Here is a 10,818-nt window from a genome sequence, read left to right as displayed (position 1 = left end):
GGGGGCTAGACAGGTTAATCAATGTTTACATGATTAGTTTAATCACATAATTTAACATAGAGAACTGATTTGATATAAATAAGTCTTCACATTTAATGATAGTCCAGACACGACAGGCACTTTCCGACATATGCATGCATTCTGGAGACGCACCATATCTTCGCCATACCCCCCCCCATCTTCTTGATGGAACATTTTAAATGATTCTCAAGACACATTATCTTCACACATATTTTAGACGCTTTTCACTGACAGCCACAACTCAATCAGATAGATCGATTGCCACGTGCACTACTAAACTGTGGGCTTTCCAAACACATTTGTGATTTGAAACAATCCACACACTGTAAACCCAAACAGTACTGTTCAATAATTGGATGAAGTTCTGTAAACATAATATATGTGAAAACGTTGTAGCAACATAACTGGTCCCCATAACATGCACCTCCCTTTTGATTTCGTGAGACTGGTAATTTTATTATTTGGATGAAACGTATCGGAGAGTTTATGTACACTGGATTGATAGATTGACAGGCACACATATCTGTGAAGTTTGACTTTGAACATCGCCAGACGTAATCAAAGGCACGCATGTGGTATTTCAAAATCTTTCCAACATGGCAGACGGTCCCTGCGACAGTGGATCCTTTCTTAATGGTAAACATGTATTAGAAAATATTTGTTGAGAGAAACTTTCCCATGGTAATGTCAGTACAGGATGTTTTAGACTTCGACCAACCTGGAAACACAATGGTGTATATTCCAGTACTTCAGATGATTCAAGAACTGTTTAAAAACACTGATATTCTAAGCAAGATCTCAGAACCAAATTTTGAACCAAGTCACTCCATGTCCCACAAAGATGGATCAAATTTCCAAGAAAATGACTTATTCTCAACAGGGGAACTTAAACTGTCACTCCAGATGTATATGGATGATTCAGAAATTGCTAACCTACTTTGCATATCCAGAAAAATTCACAAACTATCAGCAGTATACTGGGTTCTTGCCAATCTACCCAGCAAATATTGACCAGCCTTACACACTGCACAGCTTGCCGTACTGTGTAAAGTGACAGACCTCCAAAAGTATGGTTACACAGCTGTACTTGTACCATTATTACATGACATTCGTTCTCTTGAACAGGATGGCATTTTCATTGAATCAACTGGTCAGAATGTCAAGGGAACCATCTTTTGTGTTTCGGCTGACAATCTTGCTGCCCATGGATTGGGGGGGTTTCTAGAGTCTTTCATGTTTGTAGATTCTGTATGGCCACCAACAAACAGTTTGAGTCTAATGAAGTCAGAGAAGGAGAGTTTAGCCTGAGAACTAAAGTCAACTATGACATTAATGTTCAAAATGTTGTGCAAAGTGATACTCTGAGTAGTCAGTTTGATGTGAAAGCGGATTGTGTCCTGCGTGAGTCACTGCAGTATTTCCACCCCATCACATATTTTCCACCAGATATGCTTTTGGAACGTATTGTGCCTGTTGAGCTGTCTCTTTGCCTTAAGGATCTAGCCCTTAAAAAAAAAAAAACACCTAAATGACATACCCAAATCTTACTCCCTGTAGCTCAGGACCTGAAGCAAGGATATGCATATTCTTGATACCATTTGAAAGGAAACACAGTTTGTGAAATGTAAGAGACAGCTGGGGTTCAAACTGTAGAACCCAGTTCCTACATTTGAATAATAAATGGATTTTATCAAACAAAACCATGCTATATTTTATCTCTGGGACCCTCAGGATGACAAATCAGAGCAAGATTACTGAATGTACAGGAAGTACATTTTTTATCTTCAGAGGTGAATATCAAACCAGTTTCCGTGATAAGTGTTTTGTTGCTGTGCACTCTCCTCAAATAATAGCATGGCATTTTTTCACTGTAATAGCTACTGTAAATTGGACACTGCAGTTAGATTAACAATAATTTAAGCTTTCTGCCCATATAAGACATGTCTATGTCCCAGAAAGTTGGCTGTTTTACAATGCCATTCTAGTCACATTAGCGCACGTTAGCAAAAACCGTCCCGGTTTAGTGACACCAATCCCGTAGAGGTTAACCATTTCCAACAGTGTAGCCAATGCTACAGCTGTATGGTCTCTGTGGCCTATAGAATTGTAGCCTTTCCAACGTGGGGACTCTGATTTGAATGTATATTTTGTAGGAAGTGGGATTTATTTTCTGTGGAAAAAGGGGCGGTTCTATGACGCCTAATGTGATGTCTCGGCTCACGGGAGTGTGTCCACTGATTTTGTTAATCTTTATATGAAAATCCATACTCTCATTTAGAAGGTTAACATCACAATACATCTTTTCACAAATAGATTCATGTTTAACCTCATACGTTTCACAATATTTAGATGTAAACCTGACAGCTGGGAAATGTACACTTTAAAAGATACAGTTATGTGTGTTTCCTGTCCTTCATGAGATCACCAAATGAAACACACTCGTCATGACTGCCCCTTAAGTGTCCACGGACCATTCCCACATTCTCAAATGTATAAATATTGTTAAATTCTACCATTTTGGGGATTAGGAGTTTGGCCAAGTCTCTCTCACACATTTCAATCTCAATAGTACAGGCCCAGAAGCAGAGTATTTACGACGTCATAAACTGTGGAGAAAGAAAGAGAGAGGGGGGGGTCTATGGTCCCCAGGTTACGTCACGACGTGCCCATTTGGCAATGTCTTATTTTTGATTGTCTTAGCTCACCACGTACACCACATTTTTCTTCGCCTCACACAAGTCAACAAAGTCTGTTTTTGTAACATCCATTGTAAATGAATGTTCCTCAATATTCAAAAAATCTTTCCACCCCGACTACATTTACCATGCTTGTAGAAATTAGGTAAAACGGCTTTAAGTTTCCCTGCATTAAAGTCCCCGGCCACTAGGAGCGCCGCCTCTGGATGAGCGTTTTTCCTGTTTGCTTATGGCCGTATACAGCTCATTGAGTGCGGTCCTAGTGCCAGCATCGGTTTGCGATGGTAAATAGACAGCTACAAAGAATATAGATAAACTCTTGGTAGATAGTGTGATCTACAGCTTAGCACCTCATGCGAGCAAAACCTTGAGACTTCCTTAGATATCGTGCACCAGCTGTTGTTTACAAATATACATAGACCTCCACCCCTTGTCTTACCAGAGGCTGCACTTTTATCCTGCTGATACAATGTGTAACCCGCCAGCTGTATGTTATTCATGTCGTCGTTCAGCCACAACTCGGTGAAACATTAGATATTAAAAATGTTTATGTCCCGTTGGTAATATATACGTGCTTGTAGTTCATCTACTATATTATCCAGCAATTGGATAATCAATGCACCCCAATCTCCTTCCCATGATATCTCCATATTTTCCTCTTGCAAATGACGGGGATGATGGCCTCGTCGGACATCTAGGTTAAATCCCTCTCGCCCGACTCATTAAAGAGAAATGATTTGTCCAATTCTAGGTGAGTAATCGCTGTTCTGATGTCCAGAAGCTCTTTTTGGTCCTAAGAGACTGTAGCAGCAACATTATGCACAAAATAAGTTACAAACAATGCGAAAAAACAAACAAAATAGCACAGTTGGTTAAGAGTCCATAAAATGGCAGCCATCCCCTCTGGCGCCTTTACTGACTATTCTCTCTGTTCCCGCATGGCAAGCGGTACCGGAGCGCCAAGTCTAGGACCAAAAGGCTTCTTAACAGCTTCCACCCCAAGCCATAAGACTGCTGAACAAATAATCAAATGGCCACCCGGACTATTTATATTGACCCCCCCCCCCCCCCCTTGTTTTTACACTGCTGCTACTCGCTGTTTATTATCTATGCATAGTCTCTTCACAAATTACCTAGACAAACCTGTACCCCCGCACATTGACTCTATACTGGTACCCCCGGTATATAGCCTTGTTATTGTTATGTAATTTTCTTGTGTTACTTTTTTCCCCCCTCTTTAGTTTATTTAGTAAATATTTGCTTAACTCTATTTCTTGAACTGCATGGCTTGTTAAGGGCTTGTAAGTAAGCACTTAACGGTAAGGTCTACACCTGTGTTGATTTAATTTGATCGTTTGGTATATAGCTCTATCTTCATTTGATCCTTTTTGTCTATTGTGAACTGCATTCTTGAACTCAGACTTGAACTGTCTTTGTAAATATATGTAGAAATAGTCAAATAAAGAAAATACCTTGACTGAGTAGGTGTGTCCAAACTTTTGACTGGTACTGTATGTGTACTGTCTGGGAAACATAGCCACATTAGGTGCTGAGTGTGTACATTTTAGCTTAAACTATCTATCAATTAATAATAAACAACTTAAATATACCTGTACATAAAGTGTTTGGCTATATGTCATGTTTCAACCTTTGAATTGGAATTCACTTTAGGGACCGAATTAAATGACCCCAAATCAGACAGGTTTCGTTAGAGACGCAAAACCAGTAGGTGGCACTCTCAGCTGTGAACCAGCTAACAGTGAAACATGCCTAGGGCTACTTTATGATAGCCCACTTTTACTAGGTTTATCCCAAATTAACTTTCTAAGCAATAAACACACGTTCACTTATTAAATGGCATTGTGATTGGCATAATGCACACACAAGCAAAGTCTTGTGATTGTCTCGGAACGGGAGCGGGTGTCCTTGACGATGCTGCCAGATTATTATCCCTTATTCCATTCAAAACAAATTCCATTCCCTCCCGAGAACGAGACACGTTGTTTTCCCCAAGTAGTTCTTAAACAAAACATTCAGGTGTAGGCCTATGCTGGTGGACATACAAGACCAAAAAAACTAACGAAAACAACTGCGCCATGCTTCATTATATAAATCAGTAAAATATCGACTTTGAAAGCACGGTTCTAGAGCCCAAGACCATAGTACAAGAACGCGTATTTCTACTGTTACTCCCATTCAAAGGGTCGCCACTAGTTACAACAGCCACAAAGCCCTAAACCCCGCCTATTCCTACAATTTATCTTCTTAAAATGTCATTTTTAAATCTAACCTTAACCACACTGTTAACTTAAAATAAAGATACCATTTTTTTTTATTTTTTTATCATGAACTTTTACGATGTAGGCAATTTGATTTTGTGGCTTTTTTTAAGCGCAACTTCGTCACTCTAACGGACTGAAATAAACTCTGGCCAATCAGATTCTTACAACGAGCCTATTATGGCAAGGGGATAGGCTGACGCGGTTTATCGTGCCAAGGTAGGCCGTCTCCCTTGTTTAAACTGTCCACGCATCGAATCGTCACGTGGGCAACTCCTTGAGCGCAAACTGTAATCGATAGGGAAGGTACTCCCACAAACACGGAGCCTTGTTTTGGTTTAGACCTACTGGATTTATTAACAAAGTGGAGAAGAGAACTTTGCACTCACTTCACATTCATCGGCTTCGTATCACATTGGACTCTAACATATTTTGAAAAGATAATCGAATGCACTGGTACATGTTTTATTTTTCTGGGTTGCACTTTTGCAAGCAGGGCTATCGACGGGACAAGCCTGCCTTGGTGGTTACCTAGCATGCGAAATGAGGTCATATGCTGACGAGGCTTGTTTTGAACTCCGGGACTGAAGTGAGTTTTCCCTTATTTTTGTAGGCGACTTTTTGTCATCATAATGAAAGGACAAATTAATAAAGAGTGTTATTTTACGTTCTTAGGGAGAAAATGTAACATACTGCTTCGAAATTCCACTGCAGCACCAACAGTTTGACAGCGCTGTTATTGGTTTAGCGCCGTTAGTTTAGCTAATTGAGACGTATGCCATAGCAAATGCATAGTTAAGATCCACACTAACTCGTTTTCAATGGCTATATTAGGATCTAAATACCCTAATATTTTTTGCTTTTTTATTTCAGTAAGAACAGTTGTATTTTTAAATACAAGTAGTATTTAAAATTCCAAAATGGCTAGCCCAACCACAGAGCAGCAGGGTTGTTTTTCAGATGTAAGAAAGGTGGGTTATTTAAGGAAACCTAAAAGCATGCATAAGAGGTTTTTTGTCCTGCGGGCTGCTAGTGCTGCAGGACCCTCCAGGTTGGAGTACTACGAAAATGAAAAAAAATGGAGACACAAGTCCGGGGTGCCTAAAAGGTCAATCCTGCTGGAGAGCTGCTTCAACATAAATAAAAGGGCAGATTCCAAAAACAAATACCTGGTGGCTCTTTACACCAAGGATGAGTATTTCTCTATTGCAGCGGACAGCGAGCAGGAACAGGACAGGTGGCACCAAGCGCTAGTGGACCTACACAACAAAGGTAAAGTTCATGATGCTGCTGTTGGTGGCAGTGGGATGGCAGAGGAGAATTATGGAGAAGAAACCATGCCAGGACCTGCCTTTAAAGAAGTCTGGCAAGTTATTTTGAAACCAAAGGGCCTGGGACACACCAAAAATTTTATTGGGATTTACAGATTGTGCCTAACAAATAAAACCATCAGCTTTGTGAAATTGAACTCAGACGCAGCGGCGGTCGTGCTGCAATTAATGAATATAAGGAGATGCGGTCATTCAGAGAATTTCTTTTTCATTGAAGTGGGAAGATCTGCAGTCACAGGACCGGGGGAATTTTGGATGCAAGTGGACGACTCTGTTGTTGCTCAAAATATGCATGAAACCATCCTGGAGGCGATGAAAGCGATGAGTGAGGAATTTCGTCCCCGGAGCAAAAGCCATTCCTCGTCAAACTGCTCCAACCCAATCTCTGTGCCTTTGAGAAGGCATCACCACAACAACCTGCCACCTAGCCAAGTGGGACTGGGAAGGAGGTCCCGGACTGAGAGTGTGACGGCCACCTCGCCTGCTGGCCCGGGAAAGCACAGTCATTCATTCAGAGTGAGGGCCTCTAGTGATGGGGAAGGAACCATGTCCAGACCAGCCTCAGTGGATGGGAGCCCCTGTGAAGCCAGGACACAATCTCACAGACACAGAGGGGCCTCCCGCCTCCACCCTCCCCTCAACCACAGCAGGTCTATCCCCATGCCCTCTTCGCGCTGCTCCCCCTCAGCAATCAGCCCAGTTAGCCTGTCCTCCAGCAGTACGAGTGGGCACGGCTCCACTTCAGACTGTCTCTACCCCTGCCGCTCCAGTGCCTCCATATCTGGCTCTCCTATTGACGGGGGATTCATTTCCTCTGATGAGTATGGATCCAGCCCCTGTGACTTCAGGAGTTCCTTCCGCAGTGTCACACCTGACTCCTTGAGTCACACACCGCCCGCCAGGGAGGAAGAACTCAACAACTACATCTGCATGGCGAAGCCTGCAACTCTTCTGAGGGGCCACTGTGGCTGCAGCCCCCACCCCCACGGTACGCCATCCCACCTGGACGAGCCTGAGCTGGAGAAGTGCTTCAGGAAACGGACACACTCCTCGAGCACATCTCCCCTGACAGTGTGCCACCAGAAGACCTCCACAGTATCGCTGGAGGAGTACACAGTAATGCAGCCTGCATACTCGTCATGCAGCCGAGCATCCAGCTACAGGCACTCTGCCTTCATGCCCACACACTCATACCCAGAGGAGGGCATAGACATCCCCTTAGAGGGCAACAGGGTGAGCAAAAAAGATGATGGCTACATGCCCATGACCCCAGGTGTGGCACCTGCCACAGGTAAAAGTGCCGACTACATGCCCATGAGCCCCAAAAGTGTGTCGGTGCCACAGCAGATTAACTCTCACCAGCACCCCAAAATGGACTCCAATGGGTACATGATGATGTCACCCAGCGGGAGCTGCTCACCAGACACCACAAACTACGGTCAAATATGGACCAATGGGGTCAACCCTAAGCTTTCTGTCGAGAGCACGGAGGAGAAATTGTTGTCGCCCGGGGATTACATGAACATGTCACCGGCGAGCTGCTCCATGACTAGCACGCCGCCAGATTTCTACATCAACCTGGTAGAGGATCCACCTAAGTCCATGTACTCCTACTTTTCCTTGCCTCGCTCTTTTGAACACAGCCACAGGAAGCTGGACCAGAACCCCCTGCACCTTTCGCTCAGCTCTGGACGCCTTGCCTTCGGGGACTCTTTAGCCTCCTCCACGAGCAGCGACAGTCTAATGGGACAGGGCTACAGTAGTCAGCCCGTGGTCAAGCCCAAGAGAGCTGATGTGGACAGCAGGCTGGCCAGGCCCACGCGCCTCTCTCTGGAGGGCAACAAAGCCAGCACCCTGCCTCGCACCCATGAGTGCCCCTTCCCTGCAGATCCCAAGAGCCCCGGGGAGTATGTCAACATAGAGTTCAACAACAAGCCTTTCTCAGCCGGCTTGACCACTCACTTCTCCCCTGTGTTCCCAGGGAGTGGCCCAGAGGGGCCAGCAGAGATTTCCTCAGACTACATGAACATGCACCTGGGTGCTCAGGGCAGGGGCATTCCCAGCTGGGCAGCCAAACCCCTAGCCTCCTGCACAGATGGCTATGCTATAGTGGACCCTGTGGCTCCCTCTGTGATCCCCTGTGAGAACCTCTGTAGACGGGACTACAGCAGCACACAGACTGACTACTCTGACACACAGATGATTCTGAACGCTCCGATGTCGACCATTGATGTCACCCCCTTCTCTGTGTCCCCTCCAAGCCAGGACCTGTCTGTGCTGGGTGCGGGTCCCAGTGCTGTGCCCTTAGGACTAATGGGCCCTCTCTCTGGGCTGAGTGCTTTCACCAGGGTTAACTCCAGTTTAATCTGGAACCAGGGAGCTAAATTGATCCGCGCCGACCAGCAGGGCCGGCGTCGGCACAGCTCCGAGACCTTCTCCTCCACGGGAGTCCCGGTCAACGCCGCCTCGCCCTCCGTGGAGGGAGTGAAACGTCACAGCTCCGCCTCTTTCGAGAATGTATGGCTGAAGCCGGGAGAATCCCCATTATCTGCCAACGGGAGGAGAGAAAGCCCATCACAGCCCAGCTCTAACGGACAGAACCAGAACAGGCGGAACTACATCAACCTGGACCTGGCTCAGGACCAGAACCTACCAGAGTGGAGTTCCCTCTGGGCCAGAGCCAGGGACACGCAAGGTGGTAGTGACCCAGAGGACCTGCGCGCCTATACCAGCATTAGTTTTCAGAAAGCAGACGAGTCGAGGATGAACCCCGCTCAGAGAGAAGGTAAGACTGTCCGCTCCCCGTAGCATCTTTTCCTAACAATTCTTTTTTTGTTCATGTGTGTGTGCGTTGCATGTCTGTGGGTGGAGTCAGAGTTTGTGTGTTAGCCCTCGGAAATGTTGAGCTTATTTGTGCATATAAATACTTGTGGTATTCATGTTTCATCACTGTGCATACCACCATTCAGATTACTGTATGGATGAAACAAAAAGTCCCAAGTTTATAAGCATGCACATTGAAAGCAGAGAACATACTGTAGTGTCAGTCCCAGACCTGGGTGATTCCCTTAAGCTGGCCCACTCATGAGAGGTTTCTCAGGAGCCAGAATTAGTTTATTTTGCAATGTAGTACATTACTACATGAGCTTGACTTTCTACTGAGCTACTCTACTGAGCTCCAATCAGTTTAGGACAGTTTCATATAGGTAAACTTAAGTATTCATGATTTAACATTTTCTTGGTTATTAAGTAGCCTAAAGTCTGAATTCTCCTTCCTCTTTCCATATAGCTCACTCTTCCCCCTTTTTTTGTTGTTAAAGCTATAGGCTACATTTTGAAGCTGATGGTTTACATTTTTACCTAATGCCATTAAGGAGTAGCTAAGTTTTGATGTTTAATTAAGTAACATGCAATTGGCTGGATCAAAGATCTTAATGTCTCACTTCTCATGTCTCACTCGAACATAATTCTCTAAGGATGACACAAATGGAATAGGAGATGGATGAGAGGTGTCTTTGTTCCCTCTGACTGGAGTGTATTCTCAGGGCACCAGTAAATATTTCTATTTTTCCAGAAAAAAAGCTGTTCTTTCACAGATCGTCCAGCTATAAATCGATTTTGTGAATTACATTAGCCTTTTCTCTGGCGGTGGGCCTACCTTGTATGCCGACATGGGTTGTTGTTGGCCATTTTCATTTAAAAGTACCCATGAGCACCAACATGTGAAGTTCATAGGAGCACCTCAAATTTGGTGTCAAATGAAAGATGAGTTAAAAATGTAGTGCCTGAATTATTTTTTTTTCACAAACATTTTTCATCCTTAAATTAGGAATAAGCGAAGTCTTTGATTTCTGGTCAAACAGATGGAAAACGGGTCTTAGAAAACATCTAAAAGAAAAAGTCTTAAAAGGTATTAGAAATACCTCAACACACAATATTGTTGCAGTTAAGACCCCTGCCAACTAATATCAACACTTACTTTTCCTTTTGTCAAATTATTTGCCTTCTGTAAGTTTAGGAGATATTGCCGTTCTTTTACAAAACCCCCACATCTTTAAGATTGTTTCACATTTCTCTCCCTCATGAGGGAGGATAATGAAAGTTCACAGAAGTAAGTAAAGGTAAACCTACAAATGAGTTCTTTTTTTTTCCAATTATGATGATTTTGTTTATGATTTATTAAGTGATTCGAATGTGTCATTCATTACAAAATCGGTAACAGAAGGACTGCAATTTATTGGCTAAAATTCATAAACCACAGTTGGGTCACCTGCTACTGTCCTCCCTTCCACTGGCATACTGTTGAGTTCAGCTCATAATTGTGAAAACTGTGGACAACCCCTCCTGTCTCTCTGCCTATCTTTCCCCCTGTCTCCCTGTCGCTGTCTCTCTCTCTTTCGCTCTTCTCTCTCCAGTTAATGTCACCTTTTACTGACACCTACCCATGAGCCCCCTCTCTTTCCATTTACTGTAACCAGTGTCCTCAACCGA

The 10,818-nt window shown here is 44.0% G+C and overlaps 1 protein-coding gene across 3 annotated transcripts in view; it reads left to right on the top strand.

The window, feature by feature from the left end:
- Positions 1-5,238: 5,238 nt before the first annotated feature.
- Positions 5,239-10,818, top strand: part of irs1 (insulin receptor substrate 1) — a 140,036-nt gene continuing 134,456 nt past the window's right edge. For 2 of the 3 annotated variants that reach the window (XM_055896600.1, XM_055896598.1), the window contains exon 1: positions 5,239-9,112. In XM_055896600.1, the coding sequence (XP_055752575.1) occupies positions 5,917-9,112 (3,196 nt within the window). In that variant the 5' untranslated portion in view covers positions 5,239-5,916. The remainder of the gene's footprint in view (positions 9,113-10,818) is intronic. The other variant, XM_055896597.1, reaches the window with a different exon arrangement.

Source organism: Salvelinus fontinalis, chromosome 33 (assembly GCF_029448725.1).
Source record: "Salvelinus fontinalis isolate EN_2023a chromosome 33, ASM2944872v1, whole genome shotgun sequence".
NCBI classification, from domain to species: domain Eukaryota; kingdom Metazoa; phylum Chordata; class Actinopteri; order Salmoniformes; family Salmonidae; genus Salvelinus; species Salvelinus fontinalis.
The sequence above is the reverse complement of the archived record's forward strand: the minus strand, read 5'-3'. Positions and strand labels throughout refer to the sequence as shown.